Raw genomic sequence first — 27,750 nt, 5'->3', positions numbered from 1 at the left:
GATTTACAATATTCTGTTCTTAAATGTAGGTCTGGCACCATCAGGAAAACAAGGAGAACTTAACAGAAATCAAATTAATGCTGCTCTATGATGCCAAAGATTGCTTTAGGGAATAAGCAAAGTAGAGGGCAAAAAAGTTTTTAAAATATTGTTATATCAAAGTAAGACCAAGTTGTCATCATTGCACACATGGAAATTGAGTCCATGTCTTTGGATGATGCTACCAAGGGGTAACATGTGGGTGAGGAAGATGAGGTTAAAGACGGACATTTTGGTGACTCCAGGGGTAATGGTTGAGGCGCAGGAAGGGAAGCCATTGTTATAAAATTGTCTAGTTACTATCAACCGGTAAGAGTGCAACCAAGTGAAGGCAGCCCTGACAAGCTAGACAGTGAAGGAGAGGCATTGGAGGAGAATAGGATGATCAACTGTTTCAGAGTTTGCAGAGAAGTCAAGGATGAAGGAGGGCAGAATCACAGAAGATGGCATTTGTGACTTTGTTTCGGGATGTTTTGGTGCTGTGACAAAGGCAGAAACCTGATTAGAGAGATTCAAACAGAGGCTGGCACGAAAGATGGTCATGGATTTGGAAGGTGACAACATTTTCAAGGACTTGAGAGAGGAAAGGGAGGTTGGAAATGAGGTGGTAGTATGCAAGGAAAAAGGAGTGGGTTTTTCGATGATGATGACAGCTGTTTTGAAAGGGAGGGGTATGCTACCTGAGGAGAAGCAACCATTTACAGTCAACTAATGTAGGGGCCAAGAGGAGGAACTTGGTGATCAAACGATACATGGAGATTGATAAATCAAGAATCTTTCTTCTGTGGCTTTGTTTATTTTCATTTGAACTATCCACAAAGGACTTGGAATTAATCAGCCAGACAGTACGAGATGCCAAGTTATGTGTAGATATGATTATTAACCCAAGATGTCTTAGTGGTGACACTTTACTCTCGCATGGTAACTGACCTTCCTTGCATTGTCAAGCTGAAGTGCTTCTCCCAACAAACTTTGCTAGTTCCACCTAAATCTCATGGCTTAAACAGAACTTACCATAACTGAGCAATTTATTAGTCACTGAACACCATAAATAATACATTTGAATTTTACTATATTTTACAAAAAATTGGAAGTGCTGTTGCTTGCTTATCGCATGTGTTGAGTCCTCTCACCTGGTTTAGCACTGCTCTCTCTAATGGGGTTCTCAGCCAACCGTCTCCCTGGTGAATAGCTGCTATTCTCGGAAGCCTGTAGACTTGCTTGATACAGGGATTCCAGCTCTGAAAACTCCAGCTCCATATCCTGATTTTTACTCTTAAACAGCTGCACTTGTTGTTTTTCATGAGTCTGTGTGTTATTTTCATGACTGGGCTGATTACCATGCAGGTGATACTGTTCACTGTTTTTGTAATCTTGCTGCGACATGTATTGTTCTCTATGATCACCAATCCATCTGTCTACAGTACTTGCAGGAAGCTCATTTTGCTGTCTCACTGATTCAGAGGTGTTGCTGGAACAGGTTTCCCTGCAAAATGACTGGACAACATTTTGGTATCTCTGTCCATATGTTTCATTTGTCTGAGAGTCAGGTGGAAAATCTGACCTTCTGGAGTGACTATTTACATCTCTTGCAACAGCATCAGTCTTTACTCTATAAGTAGATGCAGATGGAGAAACAGGCACCTCAGCTTTACAATCCAAAGATCTATCTGAAACCTGGGGAGAATACAAGCTGTCAGAAGACCACTTTGTGCTGCCCAACTGATCCTTGCCTTGGAGAAGCCCCATCTTTTTATTCAAAGTCAGAGGTAGTTGAGATACTTCTTGATCAAATTTCTTTGGTGGAAAATTTGAACATGCACTTTTATAATTACCTTCATGATTTCCCTGGCCCAACTTGACATTTAATCTTTGAAACTGTGCTGTCATTGACTTTACATTAACCCTATCAATGGCTGTCTTGGACTTGGGTGAATGGGCACCATCAAACTCTGTTGAATTGAACAAATTTAAATCTCTTTTATGTGATTGGTAAGTAGCAGATTGTGCAGGGGACCAGTTCAAGCTTGTGGAAGACGAAGTTGTACCTGGAGAGATTTTGGTATCAGTTGTGTTAAACTGCCTTGAATTGCAATATATAGAAGAATAAGGATTGCTGTTTGAATAAACATCTATTTCATCTTTTTGTGTTAACACCCGCACATGGGGAGATGGTGATGGAAACTTGTGACGCACGTCTCTGCATTCAGCCGTGAGCAACGGCAAAGAGCCGTGTTTGTTCATTTTCCATTTATGGTTGAGTGCTGAACAGTCCGACTCCTCCTTCTCTTCCACGAGTTCATCAATATTCTTTACCTGATGTTTGGGCATTGCGCCAGTTACACATTTCTCCTCCACCTTCTCCCCAGTGAAAAAAGCTGGAACCCAATTGCAATTGCGGGGAGATGGAAGCTCGGTGGTACATCTGGCAGATTGGTTTTGTTTCAGTTCAGAAGCCAATGAAGCAGAAGCTTGGCCATACGACTCTGAAAGAGAGTCATGTAATATGGATGCATGTTGGGCATGTAGTTGGTGACGGGAGGTTGACAGGACTGGAGAAGACTTGGGCCCGTGATCTGGCTCGCTGATGGGTTCCATTGCTCCCTCTGACGTTAACAGTACTTGGACCTGGCTAGCCTGCACACTGAAACAAAAAATGATTGTTATTTCTAAAGTTGAACAGTGGAATCAATTCAATCCCAGAACAAAACACATATTGCATACTCCTATCAATAAATACAAGTTTTAATTAAACACTACTTTTAAAATCTTACATCAGCATTTTGTTACTCATTTCAGACAGTATAATTTTGAATATTACTTACTGTCCCATTTAAGGAATTGTTGAGGGGCAGGGTGGAAAAGCTGGGAATCAAAGTCATGGTTAGAATTCATGAGAAAATAAGATCGCGTACAATTTCCCTGTAGTAGAATCGGCATATATATTTCTAAATATCTCCTGCAGATGTTCTCAAGGGGCTCCAAATTAAAACGAATCTCAAAAGGAGCTGCCAACACCACCCAGTCCTCTGCCCAAGTCACTCAAAATTGATCAAAGCGTAGTTATACTAATACTTGTTCCATTACAACTTTAACCCAAAAGGAAAGTCTTATTTAATTCACTGCGTAACGAAGTATTTCATTGTAGTTCTGCATATTCCTTTTAAAAAAGGCATCATGAGAACATTTTCAAAATAATTTATACGGTTATTGAACATTTGCCCAATAATGTCAAGTTTGTTTTCTGTAAGCCTTATTTTCAAAGTATTATTTGCTGGATCAATGCTTAAATGGCTTATATTTGACATTTTGTCCCTCTTTATCCTAAGATACTACCTTTTACATTCAGTCACGGGGTTCCTTGGCGGAGGGGAGTGGATGGATTGTTGCATGCGCTCTTGCAGACTTCGAACCTTCTTCATGCAAATATGGAGCTTCTTGTCAGCAAGGGCTCTGCTGTGTGTGATGGCACTGCCTTCATGCATAGCAAGTCTTAGTTTAGCTAAAATGCAAAACAGCAGAAAAAAATGCACACGCAGACCCAAACAACATGCAGTAGTAAAACAGAAGTATGAGCAACTCACAAAACGTTCTGATGAAATGTTAAGCAATGATTTGTAACAGCAATGTGATACAGCTTTAATTACAAAAAGGTGTTCTGCACACAGAGGCTTATCAAATGTCATATCAAGTGCTTATTGAATCACATATCTTAAGAATATGCATAGCCACACAGCGAAGCGAATGTCAAAATAAAGTGAATGAGGTGGCACAATCACTACTCTAGCCCTCAAATGACTTAAAGAGTGCTCAAAAGCGTGAAAGAAATATTGAGCAAAAAGCAATTCATGTTTATCCAGTTTACTGCACTGAGAAGCTGTATTCTCAAGCAAAATCAATTTTAAAATTAGTTAAATTATATTTGCAGTAATGAATCTAAGAAAACTGCAGTTTTTGTATATATTTGGCTAAAATCAAATGAGATATTAAAATAAAGCACCATTTTGTAAAGGTTTCCTTGAAAAGAGCATTTTAGAATATACATATAAAAACTAAGTTTTGAACTTAACTAAAAATGACAAGAACCTTTGGTTCAAATATTATTTCAATTTTGAAGATCTAGATATTCATTACATAATGTTTTCAAAATAAACTCTATATAAAACATTCCAATGAAAATGATTTCAAGACAATTTTTGATGCTTGAAGAATTTCTAAATGGGAACATGGCATACATGTAAAGAAGAAATGGGTAACTGGCAGGTTTTGCTTCAGTTTCGAGCCAAAAGAAGAACAGGTTTCTGCAGGTGAATTATCATAACTGGTTAGCGGAGCATTTAGTCTGCGAGCAGCAGAGGCAGTTAGGCTTACTTACACACAGCTTCATTGCAGAGATTGAGCGCTGCAGCCAAGTCATCCTTTTGTTCAAGACGGAAAGACTGTTCTAATAAAGAGTCTACCTCCTGCAATGATCTCTCAAACTTGTCAGTTTTCCCTGCAGAAGCAACACCAAGTTTTTTCACATGCACTTGATTAAAGAACATTTAATAGGTAATATGAACACTTAGCAATGGCAGAAATGTTTCACACCAGAACAAATTCTTTCAAATCAAAAATTTTGTATGATCCAATGATAAAATTTATATGAAATCTTTGAGTGTTCTCATAATAAATGTTTAACACCCTTAATTGCGAAGAGTTTTTTTTTAAAGGTAATATTTTCAGGCTGCTGTTTTCACCTGGAGCCAGAAATTTACCAACATCTTCCAATCTGCAAATTTCTCTCACCAAAAAGCAATTAAACTCAACCTCATGTCATCCCTACTTAAATGAATTGTACACTGTGGCCTTAAAGGAACAAGCAACTTTAAACACAGCTGCAGATTAGCAATGAATACACTGTTAGGCAATTCAGTGCACCTTTCATTATAAAATACTTACTGTATCCAATGCCATGAGATCTGCTGGGCACCAGAAGTGCTGGGCTCCCCGTGTAATATAGAAACATAGTTGTAATTAGAGTGAAAACAAGGGGATCAACTCTGACAAATTGCTTTACGAGAACTAGCCACCTTAACCATACAGGAGATTCCTCAAACTAATGATATTTGTGAGTCTGCAAAACCATTGGTGCTAGGTCGATGGGCAATTAACACTAAAGAATGCAACAACTGCAATCCTGTAACATTAATACACCTTTAGATGATTCAGTCGGCTGTGACACTAAAATATTTACCAAAAAAGCAAATGGAACTATCACCATTACCGAAGAGAAAGCATTCCAATAGCAATGAGAAGAAAGTCAGTTCTTTTTTTTATTCGTTCCATGGGATGTGGGCATTACTGGTTAGGCCAGCATTTGTTACCCATCCCTAATTGCCCTTGAGAAGGTGGTGGGGAGCTGCCTTCTTGAATCGCTGCAGTCCATCTGGTGTGGGTACATCCAATGGGCTGTTAGGAAGGGAGTTTCAAGATATTGATCCAGTGACAGCGAGGGAACGGCAAAACAGTTACAAGTCGGGATGGTGTGTGGCTTGGAGGGGAACCTGCAGCGGTGGTGTTCCCATGTGTCTGCTGCCCTTGTCCTTCTAGGTGGTAAAGGTAATGGGTTTGGAAGGTGCTGTTGAAGGAGGCATGGTGAGTTGCTGCAGTGCATCTTGTAGGTGGTACACACTGCTGCTACTGTGAGTCGGTAGTGCATGGAGTGAATGTTTAAGGTGGTGAATGGCGTGCCAATCAAGCGGGCTGCTTTGGTCAGGATGGTGTTGAGCTTCTTGAGCGTTGTTGGAGCTCCACTCATCCAGGCAAGTGGAGAGTATTCCATCACACTCCTAACTTGTGCCTTGTAGATGGTCGGCACAGTGGCACAGTGGTTAGCACCACAGCCTCACAGCTCCAGCGACCCGGGTTCGGTTCTGGGTACTGCCTGTATGGAGTTTGCAAGTTCTCCCTGTGACCGCGTGGGCTTCCGCCGGGTGCTCTGGTTTCCTCCCACAGCCAAAGACTTGCAGGTTGATAGGTAAACTGGCCATTGTAAATTGTCCCTAGTGTAGGTAGGTGGTAGGAGAATGGTGGGGATGTGATAGGGAATATGGGTTTAATGTAGTATTAGTATAGCCTGCTATACTTTCAGCACTCTACGAACTGCTTTGCCTGTGCTGGGACGAGGGAGCAGTACCACAGGACATGCGCAATGCCAATATCATCACCCTCTATAAGAACAAGGGTGACCGCGGTAACTGCAACAACTACCGTGGAATCTCCCTGCTCAGCATAGTGGGGAAAGTCTTCGCTCGAGTCACTTTAAACAGGCTCCAGAAGCTGGCTGAGCATGACTACCCTGAGGCACAGTGTGGCTTTCGAGCACAGAGATCCACCATTGACATGCTGTTCTCCCTTCGCTAGCTACAGGAGAAATGCTGCGAACAACAGATGCCCCTCTACGTTGCTTTCATTGATCTCACCAAAGCCTTTGACCTCGTCAGCAGACGTGGTCTCTGCAGACTACTAGAAAAGATCGGATGTCCACCAAAGCTACTAAGTATCATCACCTCATTCCATGACAATATGAAAGGCACAATTCAGCATAGTGGCGTCTCATCAGACCCCTTTCCTATCCTGAGTGGCGTGAAACAGGGCTGTGTTCTCGCACCTACACTGTTTGGGATTTTCTTCTCCATGCTGCTCTCACATGCGTTCAAGTCTTCAGAAGAAGGAATTTTTCTCCACACAAGATCAGGTGGCAGGTTGTTCAACCTTGCCCGTCTAAGAGCGAAGACCAAAGTATGGAAAGTCCTCATCAGGGAACTCCTCTTTGCTGGCGATGCTGCATTAACATCTCACAATGAAGAGTGTCTGCAGAGACTCATCGACAGGATTGCGGCTGCCTGCAACGAATTTGGTCTAACCATCACCCTCAAGAAAACGAACATCATGGGACAGGACGTCAGAAATGCGCCATCCATCAATATCAGCGACCACGCTCTGGAAGTGGTTCATGAGTTTACCTACCTAGGCTCAACTATCACCAATAACCTGTCTCTCGATGCAGAAATCAACAAGTGCATGGGAAAGGCTTCCACTGCTATGTCCAGACTGGCCAAGAGAATGTGGGAAAATGGCGCACTGACACGGAACACAAAAGTCCGAGTGTATCAAGCCTGTGTCCTCAGTACCTTGCTCTACGGCAGTGAGGCCTGGACAATGTATGTCAGCCAAAGGCGACGTCTCAATTCATTCCATCTTCGCTGCCTCCGGAGAATACTTGGCATCAGGTGGCAGGACTGTATCTCCAACACAGAAGTCCTCGAGCTGGCCAACATCCCCAGTATATACACCCTACTGAGCCAGCGGCGCTTGAGATGGCTTGGCCATGTGAGCCGCATGGAAGATGGCAGGATCCCCAAGGACACATTGTACAGCGAGCTCGTCACTGGTATCAGACCCACCGGCCATCCATGCCTCTGCTTTAAAGACGTCTGCAAATGCGACATGAAGTCCTGTGACATTGATCACAAGTCGTGGGAGTCAGTTGCCAGTGATCGCCAGAGCTGGCGTGCAGCCATAAAGGCGGGGCTAAAGTGTGGCAAGTCGAAGAGACTTAGCAGTTGGCAGGAAAAAAGACAGAAGCGGAAGGAGAGAGCCAACTGTGTAACAGCCCCGACAACCAATTTTATCTGCAGCTCCTGTGGATGAGTCTGTCACTCTAGAATTGGCCTTTAAAGCCACTCCAGGCGCTGCTTCACAAACCACTGACCACCTCCAGGCGCTTACCCATTGTCTTTCGAGACAAGGAGGCCAAAGAAGAAGAGTATAAATGAGTGGTTGTTGGTTGGCACAGACTCGGTGGGCTGAAGGGCCTGTTTCAGTGCTGTATCTCTCTATGACAAGCTTTGGGAAGTCAGGAGGTGAGTTACTCGCGGCAGAATTCCCTGCCTCTGATCTTCTCTTGTAGCCACAGTATTTATGTGGCTGCTCCTGTGCAATTTCTGGTTAATGGTAACCCCAGGATGTTGATAGTGGGGGATTCAGTGAAGGTAATGCCATTGAATGTCAAGGGAAGATGGTTAGATTCTGTCTTGTTGGAGATAGCCATTCCCTGAAACTTGTGTGGAACCAATGTAACTTGCCACTTATCAGCCCAAGCCTGAACATTGTCCAGGTATTGCTGCATCTGGACATGGACTGCTTCATTATCTGAGGAGTTACGAATGGTACTGAACATCGTACAATCATCAGTGACTATCCCTACTTCTGACCTTATGATGCAGGGAATGTCATTGATGAAGCAGCTGAAGATTTTTGGGCCGAGGACACTACCCTGAGGAACTCCTCAGCCATGTCCTGGGGCTGAGATGACTAGCCTCCAACAATCATAATCATCTTCCTTTGTGCTAGGTATGACTCCAACCAATAAGGAGGTAAAACAAAGGAAGAAAAGGAGGTTGTGGAAACATTGCATAATATGTGGGAGAAAAAAAACTGAGGAGATTTAACTTAAAAGGTCAGTTCATTCTCATGCTTTTCCTCTATCTATTCATTCGACCACAACAGTCACAATAAAATAATATAGACTGTAAGGTCAGATGCGCCTGCATGCTAACCTTAAATGTAGCTATAAACCAGCTAGCTTTGAAGATGGAGGAAAATATACAAATCTCAAAACAAACTTCAAATGCTTGTACTTGCAACCACTATAAAGCACCAGAAAGTATTACAATGGCATGTAAAGCAGTTCTATTTTCATGATGTTCCTTCACATAGATGGTAGTATTCTTGTATCAAAAGTATAGGTATTTAAGATCTACAAGCTTTTAAAGGGAATATTGTTACGACGAAGGTGGATGGAGTGCACTGTTCATTCTAGTCCCACTTCTCCATGGGTCACAACATATATTTAAATTTTTCCGCTTACAAATATGGTCATATATTCTATTGTTCCCAGAATAAAACACACTAACCAGATTTCTTTAATAAAAAAATTATCAGTTTATTATAAAACAAGTCTTAACCAGTAATGAAGTAAAGCATAAACCCAGATTGAAATATTAAAGTTCCCTTTTCACCTTAGCCCCTCACACTTACACACATGCATACCACAGGCTAACTGGAAAAATAAAGGTTTTTTTGTTTTTAGAGCTCTATTACAGCCAAAAAAAAACACTTGGACTGAATACTTGCTCATTCTTGAAGAAACAGATGAGATATGTTGTGTTCCAAAACTTGCATACAGTCCGGCCTCCAAGTACACGTAGACGGGTCACTGGGATCTTTTAGAACAGTTCTTTTCAGGCAGCATTGAGAATTAATTTAGCAGGCTTTTCTTCAAAGACAGGAGACAAAATCAGTTGACAAAGTGGACTTCTCAGAGTCTTTTAAAGAGGTGCTGGAAAGCTAAGCTGGGTTGTGGTCTTCCCTCCCTCCTTGGAAGTTCAACCCTAACTCAAAACAATTCAAAAACAAAACCAACAGGAGGTCAACCTTTGACCTCCATCAATTTTGACCTGTCACTTCTTTGTAAACAACTTCTCCAGGTGTCCAAAGTTCTCTGTTGTTTATTGAGCTGGAAGTCAGGTGGTGTCCTGGAAAGGCTCATTTTTTAAAGAAATTCATTGATGGGATGTGGGCGACGTTGTCCAGGCCAGCATTTACTGCCCATCCCTAATTGCCCTTGAGAAGGTGGTGGTGAGCTGCCTACAAGACCTCAGTGCCGCTTTTAAAAAACATTTCCTAAAGTCAAGTGGCCTTTACATGACCCCCTTTGAAAACCCCAAAGTTTAACATTTCTTCAATCTGTCAAAAATGAATACTCAAAAAATCTATTTGACAAAACAGAGGAACTTTTGTAACAATATATAAAACAGTAAATGTATGATTGCTAGCAGTGATATTGGAGGTCCACATTTCTGAAACTGGGCATTGCTAATTAAGTCACTTGCACCAACTGGGGCACTGGGGGTATACATGAACACATTGTTGAATGTGGTCAGGGCAGGTTAGGAAAGTGGTTAAAAAGGCATAAGGGATCCTGGGCTTTATAAATAGAGGCATAGAGTGCAAAATCGAGGAGGTTATGAGGAACCTTTATAAAAACACTGGTACGGCTTCAATTGAAGTTTTCAAATGTTCTACTATGGGCCGGGACCAGACAGTGGCCAAACACTCACCCTGATTCTGTAGCTCATCCAAGTCCATGAATTTGCTAGGTCGGGGGTTGAACACCATAGCTGCTTCTTTTTCCCGCAGTTTCTTTCTCCTCAGTTCCTCTTCTTTAGTTCTCCTTTTAATCTCCTCTTCCAACTCATCCAATTCACTTCGCATGGGTTGACTGTAGCTTTCATCTATATGAAGCAGTTTTAACAATTGGCCATTAACGCTACACAAATTTATATTTGTATTAAATTTTTGTTCAAATATAGTAACTTTCAGTAATTGTGGAGAGAGGTAGAGTGATGGGTACTTTTTTTAAAAAACGAACTAAAAACAGAAAAGAGATTTGTTGAAGACGACAAATTTTTGATAAAGAAGGAGCCAGTCATTTGTTTCAAGGGGTAATTACAAAGCAACAATCTGACTTGGAGGTTCAGAGATTCAGATAATGTCAAACTGCTCTTACAGCTTAAGCTTCTTAGCTATTTGAACCAAAACGGCATTAGAGGTTTGAATTTACTACAGCATTTTTTTTGGTATCAGTGTATGCTAGAAAATGCAGCTCTTCCTGTGCTTTGCCAAATTGCACCAGTAAGAAATGAAGAGTGCCAGTTTAGTCCTTTGCGCCCAATACTTGTGAGAATTGCAATGAGTTGTCCTAAGTTTTTACTTACATCCCTTAAGGCAGGCAAGAATTTCACCCCATGGCAACAGGACTGTGTGAAGACACATTGCATCTGCCAAGTGCCCATCACATGGGCATGATGCAATACTATTTTGGGCCATTTTATTAGGTTTTTGGTTTCTTTCGCAGCAGGCATCTACATGTGCACTGGGAACAATATTGTACACTGTTTAAACACTGAATTGATTTCTTTCTGTACAGTAAAAGCCACCAAACTTTTGTGGTGTGCAAACATACACTCGGAATTTTATTCCTCGAAGTGTAAAAAAGAATCATGTTGCTCATCTTACCTACAAGAAGCTCACAAGCAAGAGGTATCTGTACATTGCAGTGCCAGTTTGCCAGACACACCTTCCAAAAAATTCAATTTTTTAAGGCTTAACATTCAAAAATGAACAAAAGTGTACTATGGGAACAATTAAATGTTAACAAGTCTACAACTGTGCCACTATTGTACATACTCATTCAATACCAAAGTAGCAGCAAAGTAACACAAATACAGTTTGTCCACCAGCTTTCATCTCTTTTGACCCTTTTAGTCATTATTCCCTTTAGATCCAACAGCGTCAATGCATTGGTACAGTCTTCATCCAGGACAGGTCAAGCGCTGCTAAACTAGCCATGGACAAAATTGTTAGGTAGAACCGCAGTGGTTAGCACCGCAGCCTCACAGCTCCAGCGACCCGGGTTCAGTTCTGGGTACTGCCTGTATGGCGTTTGCAAGTTCTCCCTGTGACTGCGTGGTTTTCCACCGGGTGCTCTGGTTTCCTCCCACAGCCAAAGACTTGCAGGTTGATAGGTAAATTGGCCATTGCAAATTGCCCCTAGTGTAGGTAGGTGGTAGGAGAATGGTGGGGATGTGATAAGGAATATGGGATTAATGTATTAGTATAAATGGGTGGCTGTTGGTCAGCACAGACTTGGTGGGCTGAAGGGCCTGTTTCAGAGCTGTATCTCTAAATAAAAAAATAAAAAATAAATAAATAAGCTCACTGTTCATCAGTGCCACAATCCAACACAAATGGGTGTCTGTTTGGTGATCACTTCAATGCTTTCTTTACCCCAAACCTGCACAGTACCATCCTATTCCTCAATCTCTCCCACCATACACGAAAACTCATTTCAAACGCTTAAAGCGACCTATCATTCTCAGCTTTTGAACACTTCCACTTGCATTCTCAGAACTGATGTCCAATGTTCAGCAGGCTCTTTCTGGGGTTTGGCAGGGATATTGCAAACATTCCAAAAATCCTTAACTTTTACATTGCTGCAGTTACTCAGCCAAAGGAGCTCAATATCTCTGATATTTGTCACTTTGTCTTTGAGCATCCCTCATCAATGCTCAAACCCATCAACCCATTAGGTGAAGGAAGAATGTCAATGGAGAGAACTCTAAATAGTGCAATCTTGAGGCTCCTCACATATTTTCAGGCCTCTTCTGCAGCAACACTTGCCAGCTCCAGAAGCAATGGTTTGCTGCCTTGTCTCTTGACTATGCTATTAATCCAATCCCAGTGCAGCACAGGTTATTAACCTGCAGCTTCCATCGGTCAGTACTTCATAGCTATGTCAATAATCACGTCAACTGTGATGTTGGCAAGATGCAGAGATAACATTTTTGTTAAAGAGTTCCCGCGTGTACTTTAAACCATTTGCCATTTCATTGGATGCAAATTGGAAAATGTATTTAAATGCTTTCCAGCATCTGAACATTTTCAAGGAATCGCAATATTTCATCAGCACCAAGTGGCCCTTTCGTCTGATTCTATCAACTGCTCATTCTTTAAAGTCATTCAACACATCAACTGATAAACTAGCTCAAAATCATCCTTGAGGTACCTGGTTTTGACATTTCAGTTCCCCAATTGATGCTTTAGAGCAAGGGTGCTGATTCTAATTGAGTCCAATTGGCTATCCCCCTCTCTAACAAGTATACCCTTTGGATACTGTTTGGGGGTGGGGGGGGAGAGGGGGGGATGGCCAATCAGGGGAAAACAACAGCAGCAGACAGAGCAGTGGCACCATGGCTGGCTCTGTTGTTCAGCAGGGAGGGACAAAACGCAGAAGAGCAATAGTTATAGGGGACTCTATAGTCAGGGGCACAGATAGGCACTTCTGTGGACGTGAAAGAGACTCCAGGATGGTATGTTGCCTCCCTGGTGCCAGGGTCAAGGATGTCTCTGAACGGACAGGGGGCATTCTGAACGGGGAGGGTGAACAGCCAGAGGTTGTGGTGCACATTGGTACTAACGACATAGGCAGGGAGAGTGACTAGGTCCTGCAGGGGGAGTTCATGGAGTTAGGTAGTAAATTAAAAAACAGGACCTCCAGGGTTGTAATCTCGGGATTACTCCCTGTGCCACATGCCAGTGCGGCTAGAAATAGGAATATAGTGCAGCTAAACATGTGCCTAAACAGCTGGCGTAGGAGGAAGGGTTTCAGATATCTGGATCATTGGGATCTCTTCCTTGACAGGTGGGACCTGTACAAGAAGGACGGGTTGCATCTAAGCTGGAGGGGCACAAATATCCTGGCTGCGAGGTTTGCTAGCGTCACTCGGGAGGGTTTAAACTAGTGTGGCAGGGGGGTGGGAACCAGAGCAGTAGGTCAGCAGGTGAAATAACTGAGGGGGAACTAGTGAATAAGGCCAGTAAAACTGAGAGGAAGAGCAGGCAGGGAGATGTTGCTGAGCACAGTGGGACTGGTGGTCTGAAATGCATTTATTTCAATGCGAGAAGTATAACAAGTAAGGCAGATGAACTTAGAGCTTGGATTAGTATTTGGAACTATGATGTTGTTGCTATTACAGAGACTTGGTTGAGGGAAGGACAGGATTGGCAGCTAAACGTTCCGGGATTTAGATGCTTCAGGCGGGATAGAGGGGGAATGTAAAAGGGGTGGGGGAGTTGCATTACTGGTGAAGGAGAATATCACAGCTGTACTGCAGGAGGACACCTCGGAGGGCTCATGCAGCAAGGCAATATGGGTAGAGCTCAGGAATAGGAAGGGTGGAGTCACAATATTGGGGGCTTACTTACAGGCCTCCCAACAGCCAGCGGGAGAGAGAGGAGCAGATATGTAGACAGATTTTGGAAAGATGTAAAAGCAACAGGGTTGTTGTGGTGGGTGATTTTAACTTCCCCTATATTGACTGGGACTCACTTAGTGCTAGAGGCTTGGATGGGGCAGCATTTGTAAGGAGCATCCAGGATGGCTTCTTGAAATAATATGTAGATAGTCCAACTAGGGAAGGGGCCGTACTGGACCTGGTATTGGGGACTGAGCCCGGCCAGGTGGTCGAAGTTTCAGTAGGGGAGCATTTCGGGAACAGTGACCATAATTCCGTAAGTTTTAAGGTACTTGTGGATAAGGATAAGAGTAGTCCTCGGGTGAAGATGCTAAATTGGGGGGGGGGGTGGGGAGGCTAATTATAACAATATTAGGCAGGAACTGAAGAATTTAGATTCGGGGCGGCTGTTTGAGGGTAAATCAACACCTGACATGTAGGAGTCTTTCAAACGTCAGTTGATTAGAATCCAGGACCGGCATGTTCCTGTGAGGATGAAGGATAAGTTTTGCAAGTCTCGGGAACCTTGGATAACGAGGGATATTGTCAGCCTCGTCAAAAAGAAAAATGAAGCATTCGTAAGGGCTAGAAGGCTGGGCACAGACAAAGCCCTTGAGGAATATAAAGAAAGTAGGAAGGAACTTAAGCAAGGAGTCAGGAGGGCTAAAAGGGGTCATGAAAAGTCATTGGCAACAGGATTAAGGAGAATCCCAAGGCTTTTTTTTATACGTACATAAAGAGCAAGTGGGTAGCCAGGGAAAGGGTTGGCACACTCAAGGACAGAGGAGGGAATCTATGCGTGGAGCCAGAGGAAATGGGTGAGGTACTAAATGAGTACTTTGCATCAGTATTCACCCAAGAGAAGGACTTGGTGAATGAGGAGTCTAGGGAAGGGAGTGTAGATAGTCTGGGTCATGTCGATATCAAAAAGGAGGTGGTGTTGGGCGTCTTGAAAAACATTAAGGTAGATAAGTCCCCAGGGCCTGATGGGATCTACCCCAGAATACTGAGAGAGGCAAGGGAGGAAATTTCTGGGGCCTTGACAGAAATCTTTGCATCCTCATTGGCTACAGGTGAGGTCCCAGAGGACTGAAGAATAGCCAATCCTTTGTTTAAGAAGGGTAGCAAGGATAATCCAGGAAATTACAGGCCGGTGAGCCTTACGTCAGTGGTAGGGAAACTATTGGAGAGGACTCTTTGGGACAGGATTCACTCCCATTTGGAAACAAATGGACTTATTAGTGAGAGGCAGCAGGGTTTTGTGAAGGGGAGGTCGCGTCTCACTAACTTGATCGAGTTTTTTGAGGAAGTGACAAAGATGATTGATGAAGGAAGGGCAGTGGATGTTGTCTACATGGACTTCAGTAACGCCTTTGACAAGGTCCCTCATGGCAGACTGGTACAAAAGGTGAAGTCACACGGGATCAGAGGTGAGCTGGCAAGATGGATACAGAACTGGCTCGGTCATAGAAGACAGAGGGTAGCAGTGAAAGGGTGCTTTTCTGAATGGAGGGTGTGACTAGTGGTGTTCCGCAGCAATCAGTGCTGGGACCTTTGCTGTTTGTAGTATATATAAATGATTTGGAGGAAAATGTAGCTGGTCTGATTAGTAAGTTTGCGGACGACACAAAGGTTGGTGGAGTTGAGGATAGTGATGAGGATTGTCAGAGGATACAGCAGGATATCAATCGGTTGGAGACTTGGGCAGAGAAATGGCAGATGGAGTTTAATCCGGACAAATGTGAGGAAATGCATTTTGGAAGGTCTAATACAGGTGGGAAGTATACAGTAAATGGAAGAACCCTTAGGAGTATTGACAGGCAGAGAGATCTGGGCGTACAGGTCCATAGATCACTGAAAGTGGCAACACAGGTGGATAAGGTGGTCGAGAAGGCATACGGCATGCTTACCTTCATCGGTCGGGGCACAGAGTATAAAAATTGGCAAGTCATGCTGCAGCTGTACAGAACCTTAGTTAGGCCACACTTGAAATACTGCGTACAATTCTGGTCGCCACACTCCCAGAAGGATGTGGAGGCTTTGGAGAGGGTACAGAAGAGGTTTACCAGGATGTTGCCTGGTCTGGAGGGTATTAGCTATGAGGAGAGGTTGGATAAACTCGGATTGTTTTCACTGGAACGACAGAGGTGGAGGGGCGACATGATCGAGGTTTACAAAGTTATGAGTGGCATGGACAGAGTGAATAGTCAGAAGCTTTTTCCCAGGGTGGAAGAGTAAGTTACTAGGGGACATAGGTTTAAGGTGCGAGGGGCAAAGTTTAGAGGGGATGTGCGAGGCAAGTTTCGTTTACACAGAGGGTGGTGAGTGCCTGGAACTTGCTGCCGGGGGAGGTGGCGGAAGCAGGTACGATAGAGACGTTTAAGAGGCATCTTGACAAATACATGAATAGGATGGGAATAGAGGGATATGGACCCCGGAAGTGCAGAAGGTTTTAGTTTAGACAGGCATCAAGATCGGCGCAGGCTTGGAGGGCCGAATGGCCTGTTCCTGTGCTGTACTGTTCTTTGTTCTAATTGTCTAGAATCTCACATGAAGAATGAATGCTCGAGTGACGTATAAGACGGAGCCTGCCACTTGTTGAACTTTATGACAAGAGGCAATATGTTCAGCACAGGGGTGGTGGGGGTGGAGATTAAAAAAAGAAAAATCTTAGTTTATATTTTGAGACAGTATATTCTTTTTAGTTTAGTATAATCAGGTTATTGGGGAAAAACATGGATTTTGGTACAAATTTATTTCTGAAAGTTGCAGCTCAGAAATTTTTAAATTGTAAACACAAAACCAGAATGAGGACTTAGAGGCCCGAGCAATTTACTTGCATTAGCATGAACATCCTTGCAAAATGAAAGAAAATTTTAGTTCTTTAAATTAACAGCTGAACAAGCAAAGACTGCCATCCTTTCAAAATCCTTTGTTCAGTCTGCAGGCAACAGCACATCACTGATCCATGTGGCCCATCTGTCGGCATGGTGTTAGGTTCCAGTGTGGAGCACTGGGGTGGGGGGAAGGAATGGACTTGTTGCCTCATCAATTATACTGACCATTTGTCAGAGGCAGCTGTAGTGTTGCTCTTCCAGGAAAACTATTAACCACCAGACACTGCTGGCCACTAATATTACCATTCAGGGACATGGAAGCTTCCCAAAGTATCTACATAGTACAAAACAGAATCTCAACATCCAATGAGCTCATCAGAGCAAATTTAGCACTACGGTTCTATTTTTAGTCTGAATACAGTGCAACAATTTCCAAGCATAATTTTAACACAATTTCAGTCGTCTTATTGACAAAACTAGAACAAATTATGCTGTTGAGATTTTGTACAAAACTGAGTGTGCAATCAACATAAAATTATGAGTTACAATGTGCAACGCATTTTGTTGGATACCCTCCTGAGCTGTTGGTCACTTCTAACTTCCAAGGATAATGGACAGGGTCAATGACAATAGGTGGGTGAAGGGTGGGGGTGGTGTTGGAGGGGGTTGAAAGGAATAGGAGCACAAATAGCCAGTGTTCTAAAGCCAGAATGCTGCAGTATTACCAACTTGACTCAATAAAATAACCCTTAGGTTCAACTGAAACACTCCAAAAAAAAAAAATGTCCCGGGGGAAATTAGGAATTTTTAAAAAATGCAGTAAATTGTACCAATCTGAAATGCACTGCTTCAAAGAGTGGTTGAAGCAGATTCAACACTAACTTTCAAAATTGAACTGAATAAATTCTTCAAAATCTGCAAAGATGTAGGGAAATCCTCAAAAACAGTCAAGATATGGCTCTCCACTTGAGTCTCTACCTGTAGTACTGGCAGCAGCCTCTCTGAATCACTGCTGGGAGTGAAGGAACCAGAGAGAGGAGTTTCTAGCTTTCAATCCTTGTTGTCCACCATGACTGGAATATTTGCATTCTGGGATAAAGTTAAAGCTACCTCTTGCTCCCCACAAAAAATTTGCCTGCTCATGGGCAGAATGAGAAAGACAGGATTGAGTTGGACAGGCTGTGGTTTTAGGCGCTGCACAGAAGTTTTCCTGCTCCCTGCTATGTTCCAAGAATAACAAGGCTGGTTTTGATTTGATGAATGACTTACCTTCCCAATCATAACAGTTCTAGGACCTTAGTTTAGAGAACCACTAGGAACCAGAAAGTCAGCTATCATGGCTACACAGCAGGATACTTTCAACTGCTGATGGTGTCTGGCATCAGCTTCGGGTGTCTGTTCCCAATTGTTTGGACTTTTTTTTTTAAAGCAGCATAGCAGACTAACAACTTTTCAGCTTTAATTAATTGAAATGAAAACCAGTTAAAACATGGGAGTAAATTATTAGGTTTTCATTATGAAAATGGTTTTGGGGGAAGCAGGAGGAGAAATGATGAGGAGGAAATTACAGTTTTAAGAAAACAAATTTTGCACACAATTTCAGATAGTCTTGAGGTATGATTTGTGTGAATGTATATTTGGTTCATTTTATTTCACTTAAACAGATCAAGGTGATTGCTGCAGATCAGACCAGGCACTGGCGTGGATTTCCCTCCCATTGACAGATTTGCAAAAAGGCATTCATAACAGCCACCAATGTAAAACCGCTTCTAACCTTCTGTAATATCCTCCCGGAGCACCATTAGTCATGCACAGTGTGAAAGTAGGACTGGGAGAAGATCACCCTACTAAAAGACAGCACAGGGAAACTGATTTGCCCCCAGCTACATCAATATGTGAGGAAATCTTAACTCAAGGCTATTTTTTTAGTGTCAGCCCAGATGTTTGATGTGCAGGAACCCACCACCACGCTCAAGTGACTCTAAACCTCCTCCTGAGCACATGTACTTCTTTCAGCAACTGATGACAGGCACTAAAGTCTTAATACACAGGTGTATCTTTCTCATTTGAAACTGTCAGGTAATGTTTTTGAGCAGCTGTTGTGCCAAGTCATGGAGTTTGCTCATCAACTACATGATTAAAATCCACTTTCATTGTGATGGAAGGAACAACATGGGACAGCTTGCAACATACTAGTCACAGATGTCCAAGGTGCCAGGCTTTCACTAGGTCCATGTGTGAGCTGTTTTTAAAAGATATGCCTGCTGCTTTGCTGCTCTATGATGCTCTGTGGCTGAAATGTGGTCTGAATGAGGAAGAAGCACCTGCTGTAGTAACTTCTCACCACTAGACGGTGCATGTGTTCTTTGCTGTAAATTATTCACTGGCCACCACTTTCGTGGCTGTGGATAACTGGCTATCAAGAACAACTGAACTAACACACAAATTAAACACCAGCTAAGACACCATCCAGGGATTAGACAACAGTGGGTGACTTGGCAAAGTCGGCATGTCACCAAATACTTATGCTCTGCGGATAGCTGTGGTGTATGAGGAGCATTTACATTAACAGGTGTGGCTTCAGCTCAACCTGCATCCAAGTAGACAACACAAAATTTTTTTTCATAAAATAATTAGAATGAGAATTATTAGTCAAGTCCAAATTTTAGTACCTGGGGGAATAAATATCTAGTTCAGGCAAAACTATGACACAGACATAATGGGCCAAGTGGCCTCTTTCTGTGCCTTAAACTTTCTATGATTCTACTGGGGAGCTACACTCCAGCTGATATAGGAGACAAGCAGAGGATAAGTGTATTTTCCAGAAAATTGAAAAATACATTTCCTATCCTGTATGTGCACAGGGAGCAGCAACAGTGTCAGATGGAGCAGCTAGAGTAGTATTGGGTCAATGCAGCCACATTACAACCGATTGTTCTGCTGATACTACTCACAAAGGCTCAATTTAAATAGCTTTCCTGTTAATCTGGCAATCAATTTCAAGTTAAAAATGGGAGCTGGGCTCAAACAAGTGAACTTCTTGACAACAGAATGGTTAAGCTTGTGCACATAAAAACAGGACCACAGAAAGCAGTCAACTAGGCAGGTGATCAGCTCATGAGTTTTCACCGTGCATTGCGGTAGAAGATCAGCCATGATCTAGTTGAATGTGGAGCAGGCTCGAGGGGTGGAATAGCCTACTTCTGCTCCTATATCCTATGTTCCTTATGCAGACAAGCTTGAATAGTTAGGTGCTTAACTAAAATGCTCAGCTCTGGCAACATCTCTTGTTCACAGTGGCTGTGAACCAGTGGCTGGTTTGTTTCAGTAGCATCTCCAGATGGACCAGCTGACCATGTCATTATACAAGAGACTTCCTGGCGTTCAATGTATCTCAGTGAAAACGGAGTGCTGCTTAAGTGCATAGAGTGCGAAGAAGGGAGTTTGGTGAGTGAGGGAGTTCGGTGAAGAGGGAAATTATAAATTAATTTTTCTTAATTAATTTAATCAACACAATAAAGATGGCAGGACAGGTGATGTGTCATGGCTGCAACATGTGGGAGCACCTGGATGCCAATGCAATCCATGGCAACCACGTCTGTAGTAAGTGTCTGTGGCTTGAAGGGCTTTGGCTCAGAGTAGATGAGCTGGAGACCGAGCTGCAGACATTGCGATGCATCAAGTCACAGCCCTTCGGATAGGGTTGTCTGATTTGGTCAGTGCTCAGAGACAGTAGGGAGTGACTGCGGGTCATGCAGTTAAGGGGATCGAGAAGGTGGTGGAGCAGCCTCAGCCCTTGCAATTCAGCAACAAGTCTGAGGTTCTTGCAGCTTGAATGGACACGAGTGAGGGCTGTATTGTGGATGAGCAGACTGAACACGGCACCATGGTACAGGAAGCCGTTCAAATGGGGGAGTTAAAAGGAATGTAGTGGTAGTATGGGACAGTATAGTCGGGGGATAGACGTGGTTCTTTACAGCCAAGAGCGAAAATCCAGAAGCTAAGACTGCACCTGGAGTAGTGTGCGCAGTTTTGGTCTCCTTACCCAAGGAAAGGTATACTTCCACAGAGTGAGCGCAACAAATATTCACCAAACTAATTCGTGGGAGGTGGAGGGATCATCTTATGAGAAAAGATTGAAGAGACTGAGCCTTTATTCTCTGGAAGAATGAGAAGTGATCTCACAAACATAAAAAATTCTTACAGGGCTCAACAGGATTGATGCAGGAAGGATGTTCCCCCTGGCTGGGCAGTCCAGAACCAGGGGACACAGTCTCAGAATAAGGGGCAGGCCATTTAGGATTGAGAGGAGGAATTTCTTCACTCAGAGGGTGGTGAATCTTTGGAATTCTGTGCCCCACAGGGCTGTGGAGGCTCAGCTGTTGAGTTTTCAAGACCGAGATCAAGACACTTCTACATATTAAAAACATTGAGGGATACGGGGATAGTGCAGGAAAATGGTGTAGATGATGAGCCAGGATCTCATTGAATAGTGGAGCGGGCTCGAAGGGCTGAATGGCCTACTCCTGTTTCTTATGTATGGTTTTGTGGAATTCTTCATTAAAAAAAAAATCAGGCATAATGAAATTCTTCCAACACGTTTTGTTGGTGGAGGGGGGGGGGGGTGGTGGCGGTGGGGTGGGTAAGGAAGGGTAAATGGAAGGATTTTCACAACTGACACAATTCCTCAGAGTTACTGCTCACCAGTTGACCTGAATCAGTCTACTGCCGAAAAGGCCACACCACCAACCAGGCAACATATCGCTTTCTTTTTAAACTTTGAAAACAAACAAATATTCGTGCAAAAGTTATTTCACCAATAAAATGATGGCCAAGACCATCAGGAATAGCTTCAATATCTTGTTGCAGGCATTTTCAAACTAATAATGAAATACAGTTTTTTTTTTAAAAGAAACACTTTGCAAAAAACTGTTCAGCAAAATTTTAAGTGGGGAAAGAGAAAAAGCTGCAAGTCATTTTGTCACGACATCACATACAAGTGAGACACAGTACAATTTCAATACAATTACCATCCATCAGAAAAAAACAAATATTCAGTATTAGGATATAAAAGGTTTTCTTACTGAAATTCTGCTGTAAATTCAGCCAGCTCCTAGAGGCTGCAGACGATTCCTGTTGTAAGGCACTGCTGCTCTTGGATTTAGGAACAGTTTTCCATGAAGGACCAGAATTGATGGGCTTCTTGGCACTGACTTCCCTTTAAGTAGAGCAGAGCTTCAGAGAAATTGACATTTACTGTAAGGCCCACTGAGACAGACAGATTATAGCAATTCCCATCGGCATATTGGAGGAAAGTAAAAGACAAAATAAATTAAGACTACAGGCAGACAGGGGTGTAACCTTGCAATGGAGGACAGATTGCAAGCATAAAGTGAAGTCAGTATTTTTATGATAATTCTTGTTGTGTCACTATCATATATTTACTTTGCACATCTGGACCAATGTTTATAATTTATCATATCAAATGAATTAAATAGTTTGTATCATGTACATGCACGCACATGCATGCCGTTACTAAAAAAAAAATTAACTGGTTTTGCCAATATATTTATTTACTACAGAAAATAAAAAGTAAATTGTACTTCAATTCTCACTACCAAAGAAACAATGACTATTAGTGTAGCAAGAATCCCATGGTGCTATTTTCTGCTACTACTGAATATACAGCCCACTTTAAATGTATCTGACCTGAGAATGTATACTTGCTCAAACTCAATGAATTTTATTTACACTACCCCTTAAAAATATTGATACTGGAAAAAATATATGCAAAAATTTTGCAAGTTACTAGAAGTTTCATACAGAGGCAATTCCTGAAAGTGAATGTTTTTAACATATATAAAGCAAAATGAAAGTTATGATCTCCTGCTCCAACAGCGAACAAGAAATGCTAAGTAATTAGACAACTGATTTACCTGAAAGGATTGGTGTTAGAGTTGTGCACTCCACCTGGAATCCCATCAGTAACCGAAGTATCCAAACTTACTGGACTGTTGCTGTTGCGCTCACTGCTCTCATAGCCAGACTCCATTCTCTGAATAAAACATTCATTTTCTCCCAGACTGTGGATCCCTGTTTGTTGCATACTTTTGCCAGGATACCCAGCCTTATCGTATCTCTCATTATTTATGTGTACACCTTTTCCTTCATTCTTTGCATTGTCCAGTGTCAAAGGAGGACATCCAACTCCTACTGAACTTTCAGTCTTATTGTGGTTACAATCTTTAATGTTATCCTCGGACGTCGCATTCATTTGCGTGTAACATGCAACCCTCCTTTTCTCTTTCATGAAAATACTGTCAATATTGAGGACCTCCCGTTTGGGTTTCCACAAATAGGTCTTTGACCTGCTTGATGAGCTCGATTTGGATTCACTGCTGGTGCTTTCCATTTCCCAGTCTCGTGACCGTCCACCTGACATTCGGAAGCTGTCATTGTCTACAGGCTCCATTGCCTTTGCTGGAACAGATTTGTTGTTACTCTGGTCTTGGTTATGCAAAGGTCGGTTATGAATAATATTGCTCATGGTTTCCCTGAAGTCCTTCAACCTGCTAGTAGCAGGTTTTGGTCCAGTTCTTGGAGCTTGTTTCTCTTTCAATGTTTCACCTACAATTTCAGACATGAAAGACACAAAGGCTAAAGCATGCACAAAAGCAGCACTCCACTATTCATGAGCACCCACCACCCTGCACTTACAATTCATGGCACTTTCGCAATAGGGGTTCAAAATACATTCCTTTCCTCACCTTCACTGTGATAGCCACAGGACGGTACTTCATCTGATTTCTCTGGTTTCCCTCGATTATCAGGGTGCCTAGGTCGGCTGGAACTCCGTCTTCTATCCACAGAAATCCCTTTTTTGAAAGGAGGTCGTTGATTAGATTCACTGTCTATATGATGTCCAGAGACAAAATATCAATTTCTTAAGATAAAATTAATAATTTAAAAAATGAAAATATGGCAGGGACAAGTCAATCAAGGATGCCCTGCCTCCAACTCATTGGCCAACATAGTGCTGTCAATACTGTCAGCAATATTACCTGTGATTCATGATATTAGCGCTCTTGTCATTATCAAACAATGGCATGTCTCTGACTGTAATTACACTGCAGTTAGTGATCTATACCTCCAAAGCATTGCAATTCCCTCACTAAGAATAAATTAGGTTTTGACAGCATGAGAGAGTCCACAAATACAAAGCATTCAACCCCGAGCTGAGCTTCTGACCCAACATTCTCGTCAATACAAAGGCCAACTACTTCCACTTCCAGAGCTTGTCCTTTAACCCCCTCCACCTCTTTCCTCTTTTAAGCCACTTCCGAAAAGCTTTTGGATGTTCTTCCTAATATTTACTTCATAGGTTCGTTTTTTTTTTGATTATGCCTCAAAGTGCAATGGTGTTTTTCCTACATTGAAGGGGTTGAACAAATGCAAGTAGCTGTTTTGAGAAATCCACACAGATATGGTTTCTGTTTGCCTATTTTGAACGCATACTCTCTTCTCACAGTGAGAAACCTGACTTACTTAAAAGCACAGAGCTTAGGCAAGAGCCAGAGTCCAGGGACAAGTATGTGCAGAGCTACTGCTGAACTTCAGTTAAAGCCAAAATAAAAGCAAAATACTGCAGATGCTGGAAATCTGAAATGAACACTTCTGATGAAAGGTCACAGACTTGAAACATTAACTGTTTCTCTCTCCACCGATGCTGCCAGACCTGTTGAGTATTTCCAGCACTTTCTGTTTATATTTCAGCTAAAGCCACGCAGCTTTACCAATAAAAGGCACGGGATTTTTCCATTGCTTACCCAGTCACGACCACCCTATCAATTGGAGCATTAGCTTGTTGGGTTACCTGGAGCCTCGTCAGAAAAATCACACATCCCAATGACAGGTTTACCCCTCCCAGTCCGTTTGACCTGCCTGACTGGCTGATCAATCATTAGGAGTGCCCATAGCAGAGCAAGCAGCGACAGATTTCAGCAGCATCAAAACCTCCAAGTAAAATACAACTGATTGCAGAACAGATAACAGACATGGTAACCACTCGTTAAAGTGACCAGGTTACTGATATCCAAGGAGTTCTCCAGGCTCGATACATATTATTTTGAGTGATTTTACTATTTAAATTCCAGGTGGCAGATCAACGTATTAGATAAAGGAACATGCCTATTCCATGCTACAACACAATACAACACATTTGGGCGGCACAGTGGCGCAGTGGTTAGCACCGCAGCCTCACAGCTCCAGCGACCCGGGTTTGATTCTGGATATTGCCTGTGCGGAATTTGCAAGTTCTCCCTGTGACCACGTGGGTTTTCTCCGGGTGCTCCGGTTTCCTCCCACAGCCAAAGACTTGCAGGTTGATAGGTAAATTGGCCATTATAAATCGCCCCTAGTGTAGGTAGGTGGTAGGGGAATTGAGGGGATGTGGTAGGAATATGGGATTAATGTAGGATTATTATAAATGGGTGATTGATGGTTGGCACAGACTTGGTGGGCCGAAGGGCCTGTTTCAGTGCTGTATCTCTAAATAAATAAATAAAAGTCTGCATTAGCTGATTTATCTGAACCCATGCATCACAAGTTTAAAAAAAAACAAGGTTTAATGCTTTCAACAGGACATATACTCTCAAAATATTAATTAACTATATTTTCAAAGGGTCTAACAAAACCCCTACTCTTAAAGGGTCATGCATTGGGTTGAAAATTTATGAGAGTTGAATCAATTTCTTTTTCAGATTTTATTACACTTCAATTCACTGTATCCACACAAATTTCCTTTTCTAAAATTACAATCCTTTACTATCTTAATTTAATCCATTTTGCAAGGATCTGTACTAGATCATAAGATCTGTCATATACTGCCAAAGATTGATTTTGTTTTTATTCTTCGGGCTATGCATTTCTGAATTTATAGTACCTGTGTCCCTGCTGCTTTGAGAGGCTGCATCATTCTCCATGTTATAAATCACTGTACCCTGCGAGTCGGAGGAGAAATGGCTGACCGTTGACTCATGATGACTGTGTTTGTAATGGTAGCTCTCATTAGAAGAATCTGTTCTGCTGTCACTCGATATAGATGGCTCTCTTCCTGCAAAAAAACAAGCCATAAAAACATGAGTCATTAAGACTATCCAGAGCACACAACAAATTCCAGACAGTTATACCTGCCATCTAAATTGGATTTGCTGCGCACCAGTTTTGGCAAAAACATTTAAGGGAGTGAAATCCAGCAGAGGGAATAGAAGCCTTTTCATTTTACAACAGTCAGGCGCCCATGAATAAACTCTTAATGTACACACAAGGTTTTCAAACTCAGCAATTTTCAAGGGAAATAGCTTCAAAACATAAATTTTACATGGTCACGTTTATCAGTTAATTTAAGAAAAACAGGAAACCTAAGTATTGTGCTTAGCAAGTAAACACTTGATACAGACTTTCCCCAAACTTCAGTTTACATCATAGCTGTAGAATCTTAAATCATTAGTGAGTGAATCTCATTGTCCGCACCCTTTTTAAGAATTGTAATGAAAGGTTTGTGTGCTTTGATTGTAGATGACATCTGCTGGAGAACTAATGGCAAGTTTAGTGAGCAACTAATAACTCCTCTACCACCTCTCCCCCACCCCCCACCCCCACCCACCCGCAGCCCCATTTTCTCACCCCTTTCTCCCCTACAGTACCAAAAGTCCAACTGCTGCTTGGGTGCAATTCCGCAGGCACAGTTGCTCTCTGGTACCTCAGGGTGTATCGCTTCCAAGCCAGCCCCTCATTCTTTTTTCAGCCTGGACAATCAGTGCTGTGATCACACAGCAGGAAACCTAACCAAGAGTGTAAAGGCCAAGTGCAGCACTGGCTAAAATCTGTTAACACAGTCCAGATTGGGAATCAAAATCAGGCATTTACCAATCTTGCATTTCTAATGTTATCTTTCAACAGTTTTTTTTGTCGGCATTTTCAAACCTTTTCTACTTTTATGATCACAAACTAGCAAATGATCTGCTCCCATGACCCCATTGAAGGCATTCTGAACAACCTTCAAAAAGCATGAGAACATCTGGGGCGAAAGACTGTTCTCATTCCCACCAACGATGTCAACTTTTCCCCAGAGAAAACATGAAGGCATGAGTAACAGTCTCTATAGGCGGTCGTTGAGCATTTGGAAAAACTGACATTTTCACAAGAGATGTAAATCAATTTCAAAACACAAAAGCAACATTAATACTTCAATTTTAAAAATTAATTCACAGAATGTGGTCTTTGATGACAAGGTGAGCATTTATTGCTCATTCCTAGTTGCCTTCGAGAAAGTGGTGGTAAGTCACCTTCTTGAAACTCTGCCGTATGGTAAAGGTTCTCTCACAGTGCTGTTAGGTAGGGAGTTCCAGGACTTTGACCCAGGGACGATGAATATAGACGGCAATTATAGTTCCAAATCGAGCTGGCGTGTGACTTCGAGGGGAACCTGGAAATAAGACGCTGGTATAGTCCTGTTCCTCAATCTGTCCATAATGAGACAAAAGCAACTGGAGAGATTTTAATTCACCCATGAATAATAAAAATCATAATTACCTGAATCTTCGCTGTCATAACAGGTTCTGCTGTACTGATGGACATCGGCCACAGGCAGATCCTGTACAGACACAGGAGTGCCTCTTGGATCTGCATACAAAAGTAGTAACGGCTGATAGTGGCTCTTAATGCATCTGGTCACTACGTCCTTCCACTTGGGTCCAATCTAAATCAAAAATATGAAGAGTTGCAACACTGTAGTCATTACTGTACTGCCACATCAGCACTGAAACAGTTTCAATTTTTTTTAAACTGGCATTCACAATCCAAATAAGTCTAAAGACATGGCCTTCATAAAACTTACATTGTACTTAATCTTGTTACGTGTCAACTTATTTGTGGCTAAGTGTGGTAAGGAAACTGGAGCTTTTACTCTTTGC

At 42.4% G+C, this 27,750-nt stretch overlaps 1 protein-coding gene across 7 annotated transcripts in view; it reads right to left on the bottom strand.

Moving 5' to 3' along the window:
• The window catches only part of usp54a (ubiquitin specific peptidase 54a), a 177,397-nt gene that overhangs the window by 13,625 nt on the left and 136,022 nt on the right, over window positions 1-27,750 (bottom strand). For 3 of the 7 annotated variants that reach the window (XM_068020393.1, XM_068020394.1, XM_068020395.1), the window contains exons 10-18: window positions 27,371-27,536; window positions 25,719-25,889; window positions 23,545-23,688; window positions 22,714-23,404; window positions 21,862-21,995; window positions 10,206-10,379; window positions 4,415-4,534; window positions 3,376-3,541; window positions 1,173-2,683 (exon numbers count right to left, since the gene is read on the bottom strand). In XM_068020393.1, the coding sequence (XP_067876494.1) occupies window positions 1,173-2,683; window positions 3,376-3,541; window positions 4,415-4,534; window positions 10,206-10,379; window positions 21,862-21,995; window positions 22,714-23,404; window positions 23,545-23,688; window positions 25,719-25,889; window positions 27,371-27,536 (3,277 nt within the window). Of the gene's footprint in view, window positions 1-1,172; window positions 2,684-3,375; window positions 3,542-4,414; window positions 4,535-10,205; window positions 10,380-21,861; window positions 21,996-22,713; window positions 23,405-23,544; window positions 23,689-25,718; window positions 25,890-27,370; window positions 27,537-27,750 lie in introns of those variants that run through there. The other 4 variants (XM_068020396.1, XM_068020399.1, XM_068020397.1 and 1 more) reach the window with 3 other exon arrangements.

Source organism: Heterodontus francisci, chromosome 42 (genome assembly GCF_036365525.1).
Source record: "Heterodontus francisci isolate sHetFra1 chromosome 42, sHetFra1.hap1, whole genome shotgun sequence".
NCBI classification, from domain to species: Eukaryota; Metazoa; Chordata; class Chondrichthyes; order Heterodontiformes; family Heterodontidae; genus Heterodontus; species Heterodontus francisci.
This window is presented reverse-complemented; position numbering and strand designations above follow the sequence as displayed.